The 23,673-nt window shown below is 49.0% G+C and overlaps 1 protein-coding gene across 1 annotated transcript in view; it reads left to right on the forward strand.

Annotated features, from left to right (window-relative positions):
* Nucleotides 1–291: 291 nt before the first annotated feature.
* The window catches only part of DACT3 (dishevelled binding antagonist of beta catenin 3), a 37,581-nt gene continuing 14,199 nt past the window's right edge, over nt 292–23,673 (forward strand). The window contains exon 1 of the mRNA XM_035117491.3: nt 292–909. Coding sequence (XP_034973382.2) covers nt 697–909 — 213 coding nt within the window. The 5' untranslated portion in view covers nt 292–696. The remainder of the gene's footprint in view (nt 910–23,673) is intronic.

Consider the following 23,673-nt stretch of genomic DNA (forward strand, 5'->3'; position numbering starts at 1 on the left):
TAGGACCAGCGAGCCAATGGAGCAAGTGGAAGGGCGTGGCTATGCAGATAAGCTGGGTTGGGCGAACCAATGGTGGATGGTTGAAACATTCCTGGGGCGGGGTTTACCATGCAGATAAGGCACCGCAGGTGAGTCAATGACTCGGGTCCAGGGCGCGGCTATGCAGATCGCCTTCTGCCCGCCGGCCAATGGCTTGGTTCGAAGGCGGGGCCAAACTGTAGAAACCAAGGGAGCACAGCCAATGGCTCGGCTCCGGGGCGTGGCCATGCAAACGCCTAACATCAGGTAGCCGGGGTGGTTTCTAACTCTGGGGGCGGCCAGGCCAGCGAAACTCAATCACGGGGTCCCAATAAGACGGGCAGGAGGGGCGTTGCTTTGTAAAAATAAAGCGGAGCCCGGCGAACCAATGGCTTCTTTGGAAGGGATATTATGCAAAAAACCCACCAGGGTGAGCGAGGGTCCAATTGTTTGAATGGGAGGTTCGACCACGGAACACGGGGCCGCCCAATGGAGGGCTGCGCATGCAAATCAGCCCCAGCAGACTGGCCAATGAACGTTGCTATGCAGATGAGGCGGTGACAGCGCCGGAGCTGCAGCGGCCGGAGCGCACCCGGGGGTCGCTTTAGCGCTGCTGCGCTTGGCGGAGCAGGACTCGCACCCGGCGCTGCGCTCCGTCTGTCTGTCCATCGGAGGAGGATGATCCGGGCGTTCTCGTTCCCCGCCAGCCCGGAGCGGAGCCGGCTCCGCGGCTGGCTGGAGGGCACCTTGGCCGGCTTGTGCGAGCTGCATCTGCTCCGCGAGCGCCAGGAGCGCCGTGTCCGGCAGGCGCTGCGCCTCGCCGCCGAATCCCCGAGCAAGCAGGGCGATGTCGAGGCTGGAGGCGGCGACGCGGCTCCGGAGGACCAGCTGGTGAGTGAGAGAGGGGAAGCCCCATTGTCCGCCCCGGCGGTGGCCTTTGCCGGACATCCCTGCGCGGGGATCCGGTCCGATCCTGTTCGGGGGAGGTGCTGGGTTGATCTATCCAGTAGGTTCGGGGGCGAAGGAGACTCGAGACAGCATTCACGGGAGATGGGGGGGGCGGGCTTTGCAAGGGGAGGGGGGCTTCGCGCGAGGAAAAGGTCCGTACGTACCGTGGTGCTGTTGGTGGGCGTGAAAGGGTTAAAATGGAAGGAGAGGGCGAACCGTCGCGATTCTTCCTCCCCCGCTTCTCTAGTGTGGTTTTCGGGTGCGGGGCGCGCGCATCAAGGCTGCGATCCTGCTGCACCCGACGAGTTGCAGCGGTGTAAACGCGTGGCTGCCTTGGGGGGAAGGGTCCTTCTGCAATGTTATTGGAGAGCGGCGTGGCTGGGGGGGGGGAGCGCTTCTGTATCGTCTGCCTGTGTTTCTGGTTCCCCCCATATCTTGTGTTGTCCACCGGAGAGCAAAGATTTATTTCATTTTTTGAAAGGGGAAAGCGGGGGCTTTAAGCCCAGCAAGGCTGTAAAGGGATCGGGAGACCGACGACGAGTTGGTTTCTCTGCGGTTTTATTAATGGGCTTGCGAGAAATGCCTGTGCGCCTTCGAAACCCGGGGGATCTAGCCTCGCCGTTTTTTCCTCCTGGCGGTTCGTCTTGAGTCGCCGCTCCCTTCTCCAGCCCACCCCTTGAACTTCAAGGCAGCCACCCCACTGGCTGGCCCGTCCGCCCGGGTCCTTCTTGTCGGTTACACAGGGCAAGTTCTTGGGGGGCGGGGAGGACAATGCTCGGACTCCTGGGTTCTCTCCCGGGGTCTGGGGTTGGGGGTTGATTGGTGACTGTGTGCGAGTGTGGGGAGAAAGGGTGGGAAGGATTTTGGGTTGGGCAAACGTGCGTTGCTCACAATATGTGCGCGGGTGCACGTGCAAATCATGCGATAGTAGGGTGTGTGCCAGTGGAACTCACTGCCACCAGGTTTGGAACCGATCACATAGTCTGAAAGAATCTATTGTTGAACACACTGGCTTATGATTCTCTTGCACCCTTCCTTTCTCCAAGCAATTGAAGCTTCAGCTTTGCAGTGGGCGGGGCGGGGCGGGAAGAGACTTTGAAGACCTGTGGGAAAATGCTGTTATTGCTGAACCTCTCTCTCCAGGAGCAGTCTAGCTCTGTGTTCCATAAGCTGCTGGCTGCTGTTGGAAGGGGGATGCAGGCTTAGATGAGCACCACAGGTCCGGTCCAGCCCAGACAATTCTTGGCTTCTGCTGCCAAATCTGAGTCTATTTACAGTGTGTGCAGCTTAAGAAGGAGTGAGGCGGAAGAGTGCTAATCTCAGTAAGCCCAATGTTCAGAGGGTAAAAACACAAGGTGAAAACACAAGTAAAGAGTTAAAATGAAAACAACAAAACAATAACCTGACACACATTTAAAAGGTCTCTCCATGGTTTAAGTTTGGTAATAAATTGCAAATCTTATTACAGTATTCTTATAGACTGGAAAGAGAAGTTGCTGAATTGCAATTTATTACCAAACTTAAAACCACGGAGAGACCTGGTCTGAATAGAGACATTGGATTCTTATTTCATTATACATGATAAAGCAATTTTAGCCATCTCAACCCTTGCTTTTTCCTGTAAGACCAATTGCAGTCGTTAACAGTCGTCAACAGGTTTACCACACCTATCAGCCAATCACCCATTCCCACCACCCTTCTGAGTAATACCCTCCCCACCCTCTCACTATATATAAGGGTCTGGTGACGTCTGTTTCAGTTTATCTGAAGAAGTGTGCATGCACACGAAAACTCATACCAGTGACAAACTTACTTGGTCTCTAAGGTGCTACTGGAAAGATTTTTTTTATTTTGTTCCGGATTGCAGTGAGCCGTGTGGGAGGAGTTACCCCTTGTGTTGGGCTTGAATGGAAGCATGGAGATTCCCTGTACAGTGGTACCTTGGTTTACAAACTTATGGTAATCCGTTCTGGAAGTCCGTTCTTAAAACGAAACCGTTCTTAAACCGGGGTGCGCTTTCCCTAATGAGGCCTCCTGCTGCTGGTACCCTTCCACCGTTCGGCTTCCGTTCTTAGACCGAGGTAAAGTTCGCAAACCGGGACACCACTTCCGGTTTTGCAGAGTTCGTAAACCGAATAGTTCGTAAACAGAGCTGTTCTTAAACCGAGCTACTGCTGTAATTTGAAAACTGGAACAGGAGAGCTGCAACGATTGCATCAAAAATCTATGGAGTTAAGGAGTAGAGATTGTGGGGCAACAGCAGTTGGAGGTGGACAACTCATGGGAGAGGGGTAATTAAATGAGCGTACAAGGGGTTCACAAACACAGGCCCCCAGTTATTGGGCATACTTGGGGAAAGAAACTTAAAAGCGGGGCTCTGTGTGAAACCACTGAATTGCGGTTCAACTCTCTTCACTGAGGTCTGAATCGAGATAACTGTTTCCTTTCCCATTGCAGAGGTTGAAGTCAGCACTGTCAAGTTGATTGTTCATTATTATTACTATTATTATTATTATTATTATTATTATTATTTAGATTTATATGCCACCCATTATAAAAAAAACCAGGGCAGTGTGCAACATTAAAAACATATTTTACAGAGAATAACAACAACAACAACAACAACAACAACATAAAACAAAGCACAGTAATCAAAAAATCATAATAACGGTTGTCTACCTGACCTTTAACAAGCCCTAGATTATTTAATGGCTGAAGGCCCTTGGTAAAGAGGAAACGTTTTGCCTGGCGCTTATAGACATGTAATTATGGCACCAGGTGAGCCTCTCTGGGGAGAGCATTCTCCAAAATGGGGAGCCACCACAGAAAAGGCCCATTCTCTTGCTACCACCCTCCAAACCTCTTGGGGAGGAGGTACACAGAGAAAGGCCCCAGATGACAAGCTCAGGATGTTTCAACACCTATGAGCTTGTCATCTGAGCTACGAGCATCCCTGTGGTGAAGTGTCAGACTAGGACCTCTGGGTCTTGGGTTCAAATCCCCACTCAGCCGTGAAGCTCACTAGGCCAGTCACTGCTTCTTGATCTAGCCTACCTCACAGGGTTGTTGTGGAGATTACACGTGGCGGTGTAGATTCATGTACGCCACCTTGAGCTCCTTGCAGGATAAGGTGGGGTGTGAATGCAATAAATAAAATACACTCTCTCTCCAAACGGAACAAAATCATTTCCAAATGCATCCAGTAACTTGCTGGTTGTTGTTGTTTGGTATCCGTCTGTCTTAGGCAGGCATCCCCAAACTTTGGCCCTCCAGATGTTTTGGACTACAATTCCCATCTTCCCCGACCACTGGTCCTGTTAGCTAGGGGTCATGGGAGTTGTAGGCCAAAACATTTGGAGGGCCGCAGTTTGGGGATGCCTGGTCTTAGGAGACAATGGAGGAGTGCGCCTTTGTGGGTGAAGTCAAACCGTTGGAGAATCACAGTGCCTGCTGTGGCTGTAAAGACTGATACAGGAGAGACATGTTTTGTTGCAGCCGGGGCAAATGAAGGCACCCGGTTGTGCTGCTGCAGATGCACCATTTTTGCTTTGAAAGCCAGGCTTTTTTTGGGGGGGGTGATGGGGTAGAGAGATTGTCGAGGACACCACCCCCAGTACACTGGGAGGGGTCTCAAAAGGAGAAGAGATTGGGGGTGGAAAAAGAGAACTGCCATTCGTTCTCCCCTCTCCGTGGTAAATAAATGCTTATTTCAGTGCGGGGAAAGTTCTTAAATCTTTCACCGCCTGTGGTTGAAATGGCAGCTATTCGGCGATTAAGCATGAAATATTAATGCAGGAGGAGAATTCTGTCTTATTTAAAATAAAAAATATATCAATGCAGCTCCAAGTTAAAACTGTGGTAGATGCATAGCCCACAGAGTAGTCTAGCATGTGTGCGTGATGGGAATAAAGAATGTCAGTGCATGTACTGATTTATCAGCGCATAATTCTGGTTGCAAACTTGGGGTCCCTGTAGGGAAACTGCTTATGGACCATGCATCCTGATTGGTTTGCTCGGAGGTCATACGAAGTCCTCTCTTCGCTGGTCTGTTTGCTGGGAGGTTGTATGCCAATGAACTTCCACCCTGATTTGTTGTGGGGAGGTTATTTGTCTTCCCGCCAATCAGTTACTATTCCATGCTTTTTATTGTCTTTCCTGTCACTTTCCTAACTGCAAAAACTCCTGCTTGTTGCGACAGAGCACTTTAAGCCACCTCAGTTGCACAAACCTCAATTTCCCGTATGTGACTGAAGCCCGCCTGCAAAACGGTGACAGTCTGGGGATGATTTGGTTTATATTCTTCTTCAGAGAGGTGTTTGCATATACGCCGGAGTCCTGGGGAGTAGTTGGTGAAGGAAGGTGTAAACTTAACTTGTAAACCGAGGGTAAGGGGCTCAAAGAAATACATATCTTGTGTAAATATTTTTTAAAAAATTTAAAAAATTCTCCAGTAGCACCTTAGAGATCAACTAAGTTTGTTCTTGGTATAAGCTTTCGTGTGCATGCACACTTCTTGAGATACTTGAGATATCTTGTTTATTTACCCTTGCTCCTGGAAGCCAGTCCTCTAGTTCAGAGGGAGGGAAACTTTGGCCCTCCAGACATTGCTGAACTACAACTCCCATAATCCCTGGGAAGCATGGCCAATGGCCAGAGCTGATGGGAGTTGTGGTTTGGCAAAATCTGTAGGGTCAAAGCTTCCTCCCACCTGCTCTCGTTCTTTCACCCACAGATAACCACACAGAAGCCCCTCGCCTCTGCCCATTCAATCTTTTAAGGCCTGGAATCTCCTTTAGACAAACATACATGCTTCCTTCTTTTCCTGTATGGTAGATGCTGTTGTCAGTGTCTGGCTGGCCACTGTAAGAATGCTTTGCGAGATGGTTTGTGACCTGATCCCAGCAGCTATGTTATTCTGCTGTTTGCGGCAGAATTAAAACATACCCTCAAAGCTTTTGTATTGACCACGTTTGATGGGCGGGAATAGAAGAGCTTAGAAACCTCAGATTTCCCCAAAACTTAAGGCGTAGCAGAGCTGGGTGCTGGAGGGTCTAGAGCCAAGATTCCCAAACTTTACTGGGCTGCAGCCTCCTTGATTCTCTAATACCTGCTACCCTAGCATTATTCAGAATAGCAATATGCGTGACTGACCAAGAAAGATAGTAACACAATAAAATTCAAAGCAGTAACAGCATGCCAGTCAGCTTCCCTGGAAAAATGGGGCATCCTGTTTTTTCTCACAAGTGGACAGTGGCCGAAATGGCTGCTGTGATCTCGGGCTGCAGGTTTTTTGGGATGCCCCCCAAAAAGGACTTTTGCGGGGCAGCGATCTTGCAAGCCTCCCCAAAACACATGTTTTGGGGTGCTGTGCCTGAAAAGTGCTTTGGGGGGTTGCAATCTCCTGTGGGTCACATGTCTCACGCGGGAGTGATGACCCCAAAGATGGTGTCCCAGATTTGGGCTGCTTCATTTTGGAAGGTAGAAGGTAACAATGAATTGCACGTTTATTCAATATCCAATGGAAGCTAGTTAGTTTAATTAACTCGACGTGGATGAACTTGATCCCAGGATACCAGCTTTTCAAAGTCTGATATTTACATCTCTAGTGACCCCCTACCTCCCCCTTGCCTCTTAGCACCCACCTAAGGAATCCCCTTCCGGTGGGGGGGGCAGCACTTTGGGAACCGCTGGTCTAGAGAGTGGTCTTTCTGGAACAGCCCCTAAAGCTGAGGTTTAGTCAAATGCCTGCCTCCCATTGCTCTTGAGACTGACCTGTTCCACGGCTCAAACACCTTTATTTTGGTATAGATATTTCCCAAATGTCTGAACAGCCCAAGACGAGCGAGAATGGCTTGCAAGCTAAACGCTGGTGAAAGAATGTTCCACAATGCCATTCTTTTTAAATTAGCATCATATCCTTTGTTTTCATTTTGATTATAAATGTGCAATAAAACCCATCCACCCAGCGTTTCTGTGATATATTTCTCTCTCTCCCCGCCTGAGTACCATGAGTTTTTTTCAAATACAATCTGAAACATCCATAAAGCAGTGCAATAAAGCACCGCAGGAACAACAGATTAATAATAGTAAAAAAAAAACCCCTCATCATCTTGGGACCCTAATTAAAAACACAACAAGACGCCTGCCAGAATATCTGCTTTGTGCATCGGATGGAGTAGACTCTGGTCCACAAAATGCTGGATGGGCTGGTCTTTAAGGCGCTCTAAGACTATTTGTGGTTCTGCCTCAGCCATTGCCAACCTAGTGCTGGGAGTTGCGATCCAAAACATCTGGAGGGCACCAGGTTGGCGACGACAGTTTTTGCAGCAATGATAAAATCTTAAGACTGTTCCTGCATAAAAACAAGGCTATTCTCAGAAGAGGCTGGTCCATTAAAGAAAATGGGGCACTGCCCCACCAGCCTTTGCTCTTAGTCCCAATTTACCGGCCTTCTAGGGCCTTTACTCTCGCCAGAAGTTTGGCTCTGCGCTCGCCGGTTCTGGAAGGATCTTTTGGAAAAGTCCCGTATGCCCAGAGACATATTTCCCAGGGAAATAGGAAGCCCTGAACACTTATTTTTTTAGATGTCCTTTTTACGATGAGGCATGTAGAGATACCATTGACCCCCATCTGGTGAGGCTTGCTGACCTTCTGGATAAGCCAAAACTCAATTTTCTCCTCTTAGGCAAAAATCACAAGACGACCTGGATGGTCGCCAGATTTTGCACGCAGATTTGTAGGCGCAGAACACCCCCCGGAAAACTGCCGTTCCCGGCCTCCTGGGTCTCCCAGGGTCAGCCTGCATGTTAGTCTAATCTTAGGTCATTTCGTGTACAGGCGACTATTTTAATTTTAATCTATAAGTTGAAATTGTATACTGTTTAAATGTCTATTTCACTTTTGTGAAAGTAGTCTCAGTTGTGCTTCTTGAACTGGTCTTTGATCATAATAAATTATTATTTATTTATTTATTTATTTATTTATTTATTTATTTATTTATTACCTGCCTTCTAACTTAGCAACCAGTCCAGGGGGTGGCGCTGGCAGCCAGCTTCCCCCTTTAGTCTCCTCCTGTGTTGCCCTTGCAGGACTCTGCAGGGAGAAGAATGGGACAAAGCTTCTTCCTGCTGTTGGCTCTGGCGCCACCTGCTGTTGGGCTCCCTACCTTTTGCCCTATCAGTTCCAGTGAACACCAGCCCTCTGGTTCGGCGAATCTCTTTGTTCCCAGTTCCTAAAATAAGACTGACGGGGACAGCCTTAACACTCCTGTTAAGCTCTGCATCCCACTCGCTCCCATTGGCAGTTTGGGAAGTGGTGATAATGTGATGTTGGCTGCAATCCATAGCTATCTTGTTGTTTCGATGTGTTTCCCCCCAAAACCAGCTTTGGTCCTAATTGAGAATGACCTAGCTGCATTTGAAGCCGGTAATGTGTACACAAACCGGTAACGGATACACAGCCAGAATCTCAGCTTGGCAAGGAATCCATAACCCTCTGTCCTGGAAGCTGCTTCCCCCCCCCCAAATACGTGACACATAGTTACTGGAGTGCAAAGGAGCTCTGCTCAGCCCCCTGTGCCCCCTGCCCCCTTCCCTTCGGCATTTTGCCTTTTGACACCCTTCCCCAAACCCTGCCCACCTGCCCTGTACTCCTTCCAGGTGTGCTTTCACCTCCCTCCCGGGAGTTGCGCTGTTGGTGAGCATTCCGTTGAAGGCACCCCTTACAGTGAGAATGTCTGTGATGACCTCACATGACAAAAGCTTGACCAATGGCGGGTTAACAGGTCACAGAAGCCACTTGTTGATTTGTGCCATAAGGATCACGGTATTTAACTAGAAATCCATTGTCCGTGCACAAAGAGGGCCTGTATTCTTGGTCCGCTGACTAGTGTTAAATTCAAGCAATGCTTCCGACCGTTCCTGGCGTCCAGTATAAAGGAAGAAGTCACGCGGCTTCTTCTCTTGGCCGGTTCTGGTACAATTGCCTCCCTCCTGCTCCTTTCCTTTATTGCAGGAGAGGAACCGCGCCCTTGTCAGAGTCTCTGAAGCATAGAGGAACTTGGCTGGATCTGGACAGTTGCCCATCGAGTCCAGCATCCTGTTCTCCTGGCGGCCAGCCAGGCGCCCATAGAAAGCCCGTGAGCTGGATCCGAGCATAGCAGCCACTCTCCCACTTTGCCACCCACAGCAACTGGTATTCACCCACATACTGCTTCAGACAGTGGAGATAGAATCACAGAACTGTTGAGTTGGAAGGTACCCCAGGGGCATCTAGTCCAACCCCTTGCAATGAAGATAGAACTGCGGAATTAGGATAATAAGAATATAAAGGTAAAGGGGCCCCTGACCATCAGGTCCAGTCGTGTCAGACTCTGGGGTTGCGGTGAGATGAGCGCTCATCTCGCTCTATAGGCCGAGGGAGCCAGCGTTTGTCCGCAGACAGCTTCCGGGTCATGTGGCCAGCATGACAAAACTGCTTCTGGCGACCCAGAGCAGCGCATGGAAACGCCGTTTACCTTCCCGCCGGAGCGGTCCCTATTTATCTACTTGCACTTTGATGTGCTTTCGAACTGCTAGGAGGGCAGGAGCTGGGACCGAGCAACGGGAGCTCACCCCGTCGCAGGGATTCGAACCGCAGACCTTCTGATCAGCAAGCCCTAGACTCTGTGGTTTAACCCACAGCGCCACCTGGGTCCCACAATAAGAATATACACACCTGTATATTAATGTCTGGTAATACATCAGCATTTCTTTCTTTCTTTCTCGCTTGCTTTTTTTCTTTCCTTTTTCTCTCTTTTTATGAATGAAATTCCCTGAATAAAATAGCAAGAAAATATTATTAATTAGATTTATATGCTGCCCTTCGTTGCAAGATCTCAGGGTGGTTCACAGGGTGAAAATGCAAGTAAAGAGTTAAAATGGAAACAACAAAACGATAACCCGACACACATTTAAAAGGCTGTAAATATTAATCTGCTTTGTAAAATCAAAAAAATACAAATTAACATATGACACTTAAGAACAATTTAAAACATGCCCCCAATAAACAGCACACACCTGTTTAAACCCCATCCCCATTAAAAACCATAATTTTAGCACAAGATGGGCTTCCCCACCAGCCCTAAGGGACCAGCCTCCACTGTTCTCCCCCCGTCTAGGTAAAAAAAAAGGTAAAGGACCCCCGGACAGATAAGTCCAGTCAAAGGCGACTGTGGGGTTGCGGTGCTCATCTTGCTTTTAGGCCGAGGGAGCTGGCATTTGTCCACAGACAGCTTTCTGGGTAATGTGGCCAGCATGACTAAACCGCTTCTGGCACAATGGGACACCGTGATGGAAACCAGAGCGCATGGAAATGCCGTTTACCTTCCAGCCACAGCAGTACCTATTTATCTACTTGCACTGGCGTGCTTTCGAACTGCTAGGTTGGCAGGAGCTGGGACCGAGCAACGGGAGCTCACCCCGTCACGGGGATTCAAACCGCCAAGCTTCCGATCGGCAAGCCCAAGAGGCTCAGTGGTTTAGACCAGTGCTCCCCAACCTTTTTATCGCCGCGGACCAGTCAACGTTTGATCATTTTACTGTGGCCCGCTGAGGGGGGGACGTTGATTGTTTATATTTTATTTAGATTGTTTTGATTTAATAATTTTAATTTAATTGTATTTAATGTTCCTCGGGCGGCCCGGTGCCGATTGATCCACGGACCAGCACCGGGCCGCGGCCCTGGGGTTGGGGAACACTGGTTTAGACCACAGCGCCACCCACGTCTTGATTTAATCAGCTATGATGGACATGTATCACATTGATAGCCTCACTGCCACAAGTGACCTGTCCACACCGTTTGGCTGCAGCAATTGAAACTCATCCCCCAGGGTGTAGTTCGCTGTTGTGCCAAGGAACCCCCGACGGACCTGAACCAGCCATGGCCTCAAGCTCATCACGGATTCGAGTGATTTTGCCCTCCAGAGTGATTTGTACAGCTCTCACAGCGGGTTGCTGACTGGTCCGTTGTCAGTGATACATTAGTCTAGTCCAGCTGATTTACAGTGTGGGCAGCTCAACTGGGGATGCAGGTAAAGGACCCCTCTTTCTTGGGGATGCTGGTGGCACTGTGAGTTAAACCACTGAGCACTAGGGCTTGCCGATCAGAAGGTCAGCGTTTCGAATCCCCGTGATGGGGTGAGCTCCCGTTGCTCGTTCCCTGCTCCTGCCCACCTAGCAGTTCGAAAGCACGCCAAGTGCAAGTAGATAAATAGGTACCGCTCCGGCGGGAAGGTAAACAGTGTTTCTGTGCGCTGCTCTGGTTCGCCAGAAGTGGCTTACTCACGCTGGCCACATAACCCTGGAAGCTGTCTGTGGACAAACGCCGGCTCCCTTGGCCTATAGAGCAAGATGAGTGCACAACCCCAGAGTCATCCATGACTGGACCTAACGGTCAGGGGTCCCTTTAACCTTTACCTTTAAAGGACCCCTGGACGGTTAAGTCCAGTCAAAGGCAACTATGGGGTTGCGGCGCTCATCTCACTTTCAGACTGAGGGAGCCGGCGTTTGTCCACAGACAGCTTCCAGGGTCATGTGGCCAGCATGACTAAACTGCTTCTGGCACAATGGAACACCGTGACGGAAACCAAAGCGCACAGAAACACTGTTTACCTTCCCGCCACGGCAGTACCTATTTATCTACTTACACAGGTGTGCTTTCAAACTGCTAGGTTGGCAGGAGCTGGGACCGAGCAACGGGAGCTCACCCCGCTGCGGGGATTTGAACCGCCGACCTTCTGATCTGCAAGCCCAAGAGGCTCCGTGGTTTAGACCATGCAGCAGATCTGGGCTGAGAGTGAGAATCTCTTTGCTGCTGCCCCTGCTGCAGCCACGTGGCAGGGGAGGCTGAGCCCTCGCCCCTCTGTTGGGTCAATGCACAATGGGCGTCATTTGCACTCTGACAGACGCCCAGCTGGCTTCACTGCCCAGAGCCCCTCAGAAAACCAAGGAGCTTTCCGGATTCCGTTTGCTCAGAGAGAGGAGTGATCTGTGTTGTAAACTGCTTTGAGATTTTTTTTCCTTTAAAATATAAAGCACTATAGAAATGAGGGTGATAACCTCATCCCATGGTGAAATGAGGGCCTTGAAAGGAACAGCAGCCATGCTACTTGGAAAATTCTCATCCCTGAACGCCGCGTCTTTTGACCAAGTATTCAAACAGCAGCTGGTGGGGGGCTGTCACAAAAAATGTCAACATTCTTGGACCCTCCCTGTAATAAGCAAAAATCTGCTCTTATTCCCCTATTGGGTTCTCCATCGGTCGGAGAATATAAGAGGCCAACCAGAGAATTTTGAGAAGCAAAGCCTTTATTTTTGCTGTTGCGACAGGGTCCTTCCCCTCATGCAGGAGAGCAAGGAAGGAACACAGAACAAAAGAGAACCTCCACTTTTTATCAGTTTTCCCATCACCAAGAAACACCCCCATAATACATCATTCCTACATCACCGCTACATAATCAATACCTCACGAAAAGGGAGGGTTCAAGGTAGAAATCTGAGCACCTTTGACACCTCTCCTAATCCTCCTCTCACCCCTCCCAGGTGTGAATTCCTAAACACAAAGAGAAATTAACAGTTTCCTAAAAGTTGATCACTATCTTTTGTTCGGAGGAGTCTTCTTGTGAATGAGATGGCTAGTAGTCTGGCACAATTGATGGGGAAATGTCCAGTTGGCAGAGCCTCTGGTTTACAGGATTATGGCTCCCAAGTTGATAGTCATGTGGAAATGTGTGTGTGATTCTGGTCAGAGAGAGTCAAAATGGTGTCAGTCAGGCCTGTCTTCCTGTGCTGCTTCAGACATGTGCTTGTACATTTACAACACCCCCCTTCCTTTTTTGGTAATTTTTTTATCCATGCTTCCATGCCAACCCTCTCCTTGTCTTGACATTCCAGACCTCCCTGCCTTCACAGACTTGCTGAGTCAGACCCTGGTGCAGTTGACGGTGCTGAGTCATCTTTTTGGACTGGCAAGGTCTCCTGCCGTTTTCTTGTCTTGGAGACTGGTGTGTGTGTGTGTGTGTGTGTGTGTGTGTGTGTGTGTGTGTGTGTGTGTCAGAGGGGTCATCTGTGTTTACCCTTCTGCCATATTGATGCCCTCGCTTTCCACAGTTCGGCTCTGAGCTTGGCTGGCTGGTGGTTGATAGCACACAAGAGTACAGCTCCACAACATGCATTGCGAAGGCTTTAGAAATGCCCACTTTTGGAATCTGGATTGGAAGCATCTCGCGGTAGGAAGTGGGGAAAGGTTGCTTTTTGTTGTTGTTGCGGCTGTCTTTTTTTTCTGTGCCGTGCCATAGAGTAGAATAGAAGAGTTGGAAGGGACCGCCAGGGGCCATCTAGTCCAACCCCCTGCAACACAATGTTTAACTTTGCACTGTGCGGAGAAATCTTTTTCTTTTATCTGCCCTGAATCTTCCAACATTCAGCTTCCTTGAATGCGCATGAGTTCTAGTGTTATGAGGAGAGAGGAAGAAAAACCTCCCTCCCTCCAATTTTCACCATGCTTTTATAAACTTCTCTCATGTCTCCTCTCACTTGCCTTTTCTTTAAAAGTGCTGAGTGTGTCCCTTCACCTTTCTGGGCTATTTCCCTACAGTCCGGTCACATGTGGACAGGGATGGTGGGTGAGCAATGGGCCGGGCCGAGAAGGTGACTACTCCAGCAGGAAGGTCAGACAAACACCATAAAATGCTTGACGCTTTGTTCTAATGGGGGGTGGGATGGGGTGGGCGACTTACTGAAACTCAGAATAGCCAGGTAAATACTAAAAATATGGCAGGTATGTTGACAACAGGAGAGATAAAGAGGGGAGGAAGAGGTGTCATGGGGCAAGCAAAGGCAAGAAGGGCAGTTTATGGTGGGACAATGCAATTCGGGTAAAGGTTGACGGAGGGGAGGGAGATCTTTGGAGAGCACAGGGAGCAGGAGATTTGCTCAGCAAAGGCTGTGCAGCTGCCCTCACTCAAATGTTCTTCCATCATTTATTTCCTCCTCGCCACTTCCAGTGCTCCCATGCAAGCTCCTTGGGTCAGGGACCAGACTGTGTGTGTTTATGCCTTAATTTCCACAACCTACAGCGTCTTCCAACCTCCAGATATTTTGGATTGCAACTCCAAAAGATCTAGGAGTTTTGGTAGACCACAAACTTGACATGAGTCAACAGTGTGATGCAGCAGTTAAAAAGCCAATGCAATTCTGGGCTGCATCAATAGGAGAATAGCATCTAGATCAAGGGAAGTAATACTACCACTGTATTCCGCTCTGGTCAGACCTCACCTGGAATACTGTGTCCAGTTCTGGGCACCACAGTTCAAGAAGGATACTGACAAGCTGGAACGTATCCAGAGGAGGGCAACCAAAATGGTCAAAGGCCTGGAAACGATGCCTTATGGGGAACGGCTTAGGGAGCTGGGCATGTTTAGCCTGGAGAAGAGATGGTTAAGGGGTGATATGATAGCCATGTTCAAATATATAAAAGGATGTCATATAGAAGAGGGTGAAAGGTTGTTTTCTGCTGCTCCAGAGAAGCGGACATGGAGCAATGGATTCAAGCTACAAGAAAGAAGATTCCACCTAAACATTAGGAAGAACTTTCTGACAGTAAGAGCTGTTCGACAGTGGAATTTGCTGCCAAGGAGTGTGGTGGAGTCTCCTTCTTTGGAGGTCTTTAAGCGGAGGCTTGACAGGCATATGTCAAGAATGCTTTGATGGTGTTTCCTGCTTGGCAGGGGGTTGGACTGGATGGCCCTTGTGGTCTCTTCCAACTATGATTCCCCAACGCCTGGAGCACATGCGAGCACAGCTCTAATAGAATATTCCTTCTGGAGGTGTTTATCTAAAGGGAAAAAATCTGTGCGGGGCACTGGATATCAAGGGATGGCACTTGAAGGGGACAACCCAGTTGTAGGCGGATTTCTCAGAAATCTGCGGGAAGTGCCCTTTTTGTTGTGTTACGCAGGAAGCTGCATTCTACTGAGTCGGGCCATTGCCCTATCTAGCTCAGTGTCGCCTACACAGACTGGCAGCAGCAGCTCTTTGAGGTTTCAGAGAGGAGACATCCTCAGCCCTCGCGGGAAATGCTACTGAGGAACGAACCTGGGGCTTTCTGGCTGCCAAACAGATGCTCTGCCCCTGAGATGCAGCCCAGGTTCTTGGAAGTGGAGAAGAAATAGAACACACTTATATGTTCCTCGGTTTGCATCCTGGCATCTCCCCAAGCCAGTCATCGAAACAGAAATTCACTTTGTTAATTTGGGAGGAGATGTCAGGTTTTTGGCTTTCTTTCTCTCTCTCCCCCTTGCAAAGGGAGACTCGCTTTGTCACCTTCAGCATTGACAAACTGTGTGGCCTGCCCCATGGAACAAGAAAAACAAACCCTGCAAGCAAAAAAAAAATCTAGCAAGCCCGGAGGGAGTTTTTAGCCTGTCTGCTTCTGGCTGTGCTAGATTTCTGTGTGCAGGGATTTGAGGCTGGCTGTTTCAATACATAGGGGAGCGTTCAGAAGTGGCCTCTTTCACCTGCTGTGGCAATTTGGGTTCAGGACTCGGGCAGCTCATTCTTTTGCGCGCACAGGCCAGGCCTGTCACTTCTCACCCACGGCTCTTTTCTCACAATTGGAGTAGTTGAGCAAGAGGGAGGGGTGTGGGTCAGCCACCCCCGCTGTGTGTTTAGGGACAGAGCAGGGGTTTGGAACTTCAGATCAGATTTGGTGGAATTATGGAAGTTCAAACTAATCTCTCTCTCCCCTATGCGCATATATAGGTAAAGGGACCCCTGACCATTAGGTCCAGTCGTGACCGACTCTGGGGTTGCAGCGCTCATCTCGCATTATTGGCCGAGGGAGCCGGCGTACAGCTTCCGGGTCATGTGGCCAGCATGACAAAGCCGCTTCTGGCAAACCAGAGCAGCACATGGAAACACCGTTTACCTTCCCGCTGTAGCGGTTCCTATTTATCTACTTGCATTTTGATGTGCTTTCGAACTGCTAGGTTGGCAGGAGCAGGGACCGAGCAATGGGAGCTCACCCTGTCACGGGGATTCGAACCGCCGACCTTCTGATCAGCAAGCCCTAGGCTCAGTGGTTTAACCCACAGCGCCACCTGGGTCTGGGTCCCCATGCGCATATATATATATATATATAGAGAGAGAGAGAGAGAGAGAGAGAGAGAGAGAGGTTCAAAGTTCTGAACATTCAGCTGGATTAGGTTTGACTTTTCAGTGATGCCATTTAAATCCCAGCCACAAAGAACTCTTGCAACTCAAAATCTGCCCTTAGAAGCCTCCATTAGTCTTATTAGTTTATTTATACCCCCCCCCCCAATTCCTCCATGGAGCCCAAGGTACATGGTTCTCCTCCTCCCCGTTTAATTCCCGCAAGAACCCTGTGAAGTAGGTTAGATTGACAGGGAGTGACTGCCTCCATCTCTGAGTGAGGATTTGAACCCTGGTCTCCCAGGTCCTGGTCCAAGACTCTAACCACTACACCACCCTGTCTCTTGTGAACTGTGGTAGGTAAGCATTGAAAACAGATTTTGGGGTGGCGGGCAATGGCCAGGATCAGGAATAGGGAATCCTGGAAGAACTGCAGTCTGTGTGTTTACTTTGAAGCCCGTTCCACTGAGTTCAATCAGGCTTACTCCCAGGTAAGCAGGCACAGAATTCCAATCTCTGCTGGCTCTCAAAAATAGGCAAAGCTCTAATTGCAAGCCCCTCTAATTATATTGCTCACAGCTGACGGATCTTGTTGGTTTCCAGAGAGAGAAAAGCGCCTCGCATGCGTTTGGCAATTATATTTAAATCTTCCTCCTCTCTTGTCCTAAAGGCACAGCCTCAGTTGCAACAAAGCACGCGTGACAGGAATGCCGTGCTAAAAATACAAGATCTGAAGCCTTTATCAATGTGTAAAATCATAACCATTTGCAAAAGGCTCAGATCAGCCCAATTCTCTGTGTTGTTACCCTGAAGGAACTGACTTGTTCATGTCATCATCTCCCCACCCCCACCCCTTTCCTTTCCCCCACTAAACTGCCGTACCCACAAGAACTCGTGATAGGAAACAACCAGAAATGAGAAGATTACTATATAGGAGTCATGCATTTTGTATACCAGCATCAGAAATTTCCAGTTGTGCAAGCCAGTAATAAATGGCTGGGGGGGGGGACAGGGGGGCGGGGAGGGATGACATAAAGGATATCTGTTTGCTACAAGCTCTGCTCTATTGATAAAAATGTAGGCGTTTCTGCATTCATATCGATAATCATCAGAAAACTGTTTATGATTCTGTGCATGTTTGAAAGCTGGATTTGCAAGATGCTGCTAGGAAAATGCATTGAGCTCTTTTATTTATTTATCATATCTTTTTTATATCCCACCTTTTTGGGGCCCAGTGAGCTTCATGGCCAAGTGGGGATTCGAATCTTGCTCTCCTAGGTCGTATTCTGACACTCTAGCCACGACAACACACTGGCATAGATTGCCTCTGCTTGCCCCAGTGGCCTTCACAGCAAAATGAAGGCATGTTTTCCCAGCCTGCTTTAAGAAGATACTGTCCTTTGGTTATCGCTGCTGCTCTCTGTAAAATGTCCAATCTGATCCTATAGTGATTTGTTCCTCTCATGACAAAACCCAACATTTTCCATCCTGGGTGATATATGGAGAGAACCGTTCCTACCATTAGGCGAAGGGAGGTGGTTGCCTCAGGCTGCTGTTTCTAGGGGGTCAACGGCAGCAGCCCCCTGCCTGTTCCTCCCTGGGCCGTTTCTCCTTTGTTGGAGGGCAGATCTTGTACACTAGGGGTGGTGGAGGATGCTGAGTGGAACTCAACTGCCCGCCCAGTCAACTTCTGCACATGAAATAAGGAGGGGAGGAGCATCACCTTGTCCTTTGCCTCAGACAGCAAAATCTCTTGGCCCGGCCCTGATATTTGGCAGTGGGCACAAAACTGAAATCTAATCCAAGCTATGCCATTCCTGAATTGGCAACCCTAGGGAGACAGAGCTTCGTGGCCAAGTGGTAGAGGCCTATGCCCTTTTAAAATGTGGGTTTTTTGGGGGGGGCTATTGGGTTGTTGTTTTTATTTTGATTCAATTGTGACCGCTTATAGCTTTTAGCAATAAAGATTTCATTCATTATTTTGTTTATATATTTTGTGGTTTTACATTTTGATTTTCTTCTGTGCACCGCCCTGAGACCTCCGGGTATAGGGCGGTATAGAAATTCTAATAATAATAATAATAATAATAATAATAATAATAATAGTGTGCTCTGCATGCAGAGGGTCTCTGAACCAATCCCCTGCTAAAAGGGACTCTGTTGGCAGAGCCATCAAAGACTTTGGGAAAACAGGGACGTCCTAAGGAAAAGCGGGACATTCCAGGATCAAATCAGAAACCAGGATGGCTTCTGTAAATCCAGCGCTGTCCCGGGAATATAGGGGCACTTGGAGGGTCTGGTGTGTAAGAGAGAGGGCAGCTTCAGGTGTGATCTCTGCGATGGCTTTGCCCTGGGCACACCTCCAAGTGTGCAATCCTTAATCTGTGTTTCCGGCACATGTTTTTGAACTCTCACCTCTCCAAACTCTCTCTCTCTGTGTGTACGGTTTTTAGTTCAGCAGTCCGGTGTAGCCCTCTTCCTCAGCTTAGAAAGAAACTCCGGCCACCGCCCCCCCCGGCCGTGTTTGCAAGATAACCGCTTTATCACACACTTCCATACTGATGCGCGAGCGCCAGGACAAAGGCAGTATCCACATCACCACCGGCAAAGATTTTGTTATATTGGGCTTTCTCCCCAAAAGCTGATCTGAAAGCTTCTGGTAGGAAAACAGCTGTTAAGGAACAAAAGGATCTCTATTTAGAAAGGGGGCGGGAATGCAAATATCCTCCGTAATTAAGAAGGGGGGGGCGGAATAGACAAAAGCAGAGGTGGGAAGCTTTGCACAAGATGCTTCGGTGCTCAGCGGAGGCTGCTTCTCTGCACACATACAAAATATATATATTAAAAATGGCCTTGGTTCATCTCCTTGGCTGACAATGGGAGTGTTATCCTTCCCTGGACGGTTGTTATTCTGACGAATGTTCATGGCGCCAAGCCAGGATAAAGGCTTAGAGGTGGTGTGGCGCTGCCGTTAAACAGCATTTGTTTGGAATTCTTCGGCGCCCGAGGAGCCTGAAGCATTTTGATTCCCAAATATTTCGACAGGAAGGGTGGAAACGACTGCAGCCGGCAGCGTCCCTCTTAAATCCCCTTCACCCGACCCTGTAGCCTTACAGAAACATAACATGTGTTTTATTTATTGAATCTATTTGCATATGGCTTTCTGGGATAAATATCCTCCCAGCGTGGTTTGCAAGGCGCACTTCAAACATGCAATAAAGGGCTGTGGGACGCCGCAGATCTCCAAGCAGTGTTCCAAACCATGGCTAAGAGCCAAGAGAACCATTGATGTCCTGGCTTGCCTTCAATTTTATGAACTGAATTTCTCGGGGTGGGGGGGAGAGAAAGGTGAAAGCACCTTTTGCCATTACGGAAGTGGGGAGGGGGCTGAGAGGTTTTGTGGCCTTTGAAGCACAATGCTGCTGCTTTAGGCAGTCATGGCTCCCCCCCCCCAAGAATTATGGGAGCCGTGGTTTGTTAAGGGTGTTTGCAGTTTTGCAGAACAGTTCCCTCTTCGCTCTGGGAACTGCAGCTCCGTGAGGGAAATAGGGCTTGCTGATCAGAAGGTTGGCGGTTCGAATCCCCGCGACGGGGTGAGCTCCCTCTACTCGGTCCCTGCTCCTGCCCACCTAGCAGTTCAAAAGCACATCAAAGTGCAAGTAGATAAATAGGGACCGCTCCGACGGGAAGGTAAACAGCGTTTCCGTGCGCTGCTCTGGTTCGCCAGAAGCGGCTTAGTCATGCTGGCCACATGACCCGGAAACTGTACGCCGGCTCCCTCGGCCAATAACGCGAGATGAGCACCGCAACCCCAGAGTCGTCCACGACCGGACCTAAGGGTCAGGGGTCCCTTTACCTAGCCCCCTTCTCAGCACCTTTCACAAATCAGGGTACATTCTATCATATGTGGCGGACTTGTAAAAGGGCAAAAGTGTATTGGGAAATAATTTATAATGAATTGAAAAAAATGTTCAAAAGTACTCCCCCCCCCCAAAAAAAAACCCAGAATCTTTTATGTTGGGGATAATTCAGATGGAAATTCCCAGGTGTCAAAAAAGCTATTTAGGTATGCCACTACTGCGGCCTGTGTTTTGTTAGCCCCGAAATGGAAAATAAGCGAGGTCCCGACTAAAGAAGAATGGCAACATAGCTGGTGGAATATGTGCAGCTTGCAGACTTAACTTATAGAATAAGAGATCAAGAAGAACATATGTTTAAAGAAGATTGGAAAATGTTTGTTGAATATATGGGGGAAAATTGCGTACATCTGAAACGTTGGCAGCATTAAGATCAACAGTGTAAATAAGTTTTGATGGATGCAATAATGGAATACTGAATGGTTTGCTTTATGTAAAATGTGCGGGGATTTATGGCATGCAAACTGGACCATGGAAAGAGAAGAAGGGAAGTCATTGGTATTTTAAGGCTGTTTAAATGAATATTCCATAATGTAAAATAGAAAAAAACTTAATAAAAATGATACCGAAAGCCCCCATAAATCACAGTTCCCAGGATTCTCTGGGGGAAACCATGGCTGGTTTCAAGCGATATTGTTTTGCTTTAAATGTATGCAGCTTTGACAAGGAATCTGTGGCCCTCCAGATGCTGAACTACAACTCCCCTCAGCCCCAGCTAGCATGGCCAATGGCCAGGGATGATGGGAGTTGTAGTTTAGCAATGCCCGGAGGACCACAGTTTTCCCACATCTAGAATAGGGGAAGACCTTGTGCCTATCAACACTACGATGGCATCCTGCCACACACACACTCACACACACACACACACACACCAAAAAAAAATTGGGGTGTCTTTATCTTGTGAACGGCCCCGAGATCTTTTGATAAGGGGTGGCATATAAATCTAATAAATAAATAAAATAAAATAATAAATAAATAAGGCCGGCCCACCTATGAGGCAAGGAGAACCATTCACCCCGGGCAGCAGATCTTGAGCTAAGGAGGGTGCTGTCTGCTGCAGGGACATGGCGGTTGTGGTTGCATACCCTCCAAAATTTCTCCGATGACAATAGGGACGTCCTAAGGAAAAGCGAGGGATGCGGGTGGTGCTGTGGTTTAAACCATTGTGCCGCTTGGACTTGCCGGTCGGAAGGTCAGCGGTTCGAATCCCCGCGATGGGGTGAGCTCCTGTTGCTCGGTCCCAGCTCCTGCCAACCTAGCAGTTCGAAAGCATGCAGTGCAAGTAGATAAATAGGTACCACTCTGGCGGGAAGGTAAACGGCGTTTCCGTGCACTGCTCTAGTTTTGCCAGAAGCGGCTTAGTCATGCTGGTCACATGACCTGGAAAAACTGTATGCGGAAGCAGACAAACGCCGGCTCCTTCCGCCTATAAAGCGAGATGAGCGCTGCAACCCCAGAGTCGTTTGCGACTGGACTTAACTGTCAGTGGTCCCTTTACCTTTACCTTTTAAGGAAAAGCATGATGTTCCGGGATCAGATCTGAAACCAGGACTTCCCTGGAAAATAGGGATACTTGGAGGGTCTGGTGGGCAGAAGCTATTGCCTCAAGTGGCAAAATGTCCCTGGCTGGCATTTCTGAATGAGGGTGGTTAATGATCTTCTCGGGACTGGAGTCTCCAGCAGCTGTAGCCATGCCTGCCTGGAAATGGTCTTGTTTTTCATTCTTTCTGACCTTTGCTATGCTTGGAGAGGCCTGTCTTACGATCAGCCAAAGTGTGGGCAGATCCTGACTTTCCTATTGCTGCGTGCTAAGCAATTCCATCTATTTGGCAATTAGTCAAGACACTGGATTAGCCCAGAATATTATTTTACAAAACTATGATGTTTCTCCAGAGGAAGGATGTATGTTTTCAAAACTAATCTAGGGTGGTTGTTTTTGTTTTTCAAGGGGGAGGCAAATGAGCATTGCTTTAGTCCCAAACTCTTGCCCCCAACCCTGTTCCTTCCTTTTCCTCCTTCTCCTTCTAGTCTTTGAAACAATCTCTTTTGACTCACAGAGTTGCAAATTCCATGGTTCTCTGCAAAGAAGCTTTGGTTGTTAAACCGCTCTGGGAAATATAGCTCTGCAAGGAGAATGGGAGTCTCCTAAAAGCTCTCAGCGCCCTGAACAAACTACAATTCCCAAGATGCTTTGGGGGAAACCGCAACTGTTCAAAGCGGTACGATCCTGCTTTAAATGCATAGTGCAGGTGGGATCTCAGGCACCACACAGGGCAAAACCCATCAAATTGTGGGTCCACTTTTTTACGATTTTTGTTTGTTTGTTAAAGAAAAGAATACCACCTTGCATGGGCGTACCCAGGATCAAAACTAGGGGGGGGCAAGGGGAGGGGCCAAGGCACGGAAGGGGAGGGGCCACAAAGTGGGCGGGAACGGCGAACTTGCGCTCCGCCGGGCTGTGCCCCTCCCTAGCAGCAGGGCTGGTAGGCGGAGGCGGAGCCCAGCCCAGCGGAGCGCGAGTTCAGCGTTCCCGCCTGCCGCACCGCGCTCTCTGGTTCCCCGCCGCGCTTGGCCTTGCCTGAGGGCGCGCCGGGGAGCTGGAGGGAGGGTGCGGCGCGGTGCGGCGGGAATGGCGAACTCGCGCTCCGCCGGGCTGTGCTCCGCCTCTGCCCACCAGCCCTGCTTCTAGAGTAGGGCAGCTGCCCTAACTTGCCGCATGGTGGGTACGCCCTTGCCACCTTGGGTTCTAAATCAATTGGACAACAGGCCAGGGCTATTGCTGAGTCTATTAATCTATCAGGTAGAAGTAGAGTCCTAGCTATGAAAATAGGACCGTTTTTCATGTTTGTTCCTGACTTAATTTGGTGTACACTTCCAGGTTCCTGTTCTTCTAAACCACTCAGAAATAATAATGTTTCAGAAATGGCGATGTGGGGGGGGGGGGAAACAAAAACAGTCTGTGAGGTCTTTAAAACGGAGAGAGAGAGAGAGAGAGAGAGAGAGAGAGAGAGAGAGAGAAATATTTGCTGCCTCTTTCTTTTCCATCTCAGCTCAGGAAGCTAGACATAACCATTCGAGCATCACTTTCCTTCAGAAAAAAACAAAAACCAGGAGCCGAGCTTCCAACCGACAAGATTTTATGGGCTTTTCTCCCTCTTTCTGCTCCCCCACAATCCATTCCCCACCAACACCCGCCGCCTCCTCTTGGCAGTGGGTCGTGAAGGATGGCAGCTCCCTCAGCCAGGATTCCAATAGCGCCTTTCATTAGAAAAAGCACAGAGGCAAAACCACCATCATTGTGCCGATTGTGTGCCACTAACTCTGGGCTCTTGCCGAAGGGGCTGTTTGCTGTGCGAGGCCCTGGCGCGAAATGCAACAAACTGGAGGAAAGCATCGCATTCCGTTTTTAAAAACAAGTTCCCAGGGTTCTGTCCCTCATGGTTTTGAACTTTGGGTGCTTTTGCCAACTTCAGATTTCGAAGATAGTGGTGCAAAGCCACATTCCCACCATAAATTTAAAGCACTACGATACCAGTTCTACTGGCCATGGCTTCCCCCAAAGAATTCTGGGAACTGTAGTTTGTTTGTTTTTTAAAGGGTGC

The sequence above is a fragment of the Zootoca vivipara genome, chromosome 6 (assembly GCF_965207765.1).
Source record: "Zootoca vivipara chromosome 6, rZooViv2.hap1.1, whole genome shotgun sequence".
Taxonomy (NCBI): Eukaryota; Metazoa; Chordata; class Lepidosauria; order Squamata; family Lacertidae; genus Zootoca; species Zootoca vivipara.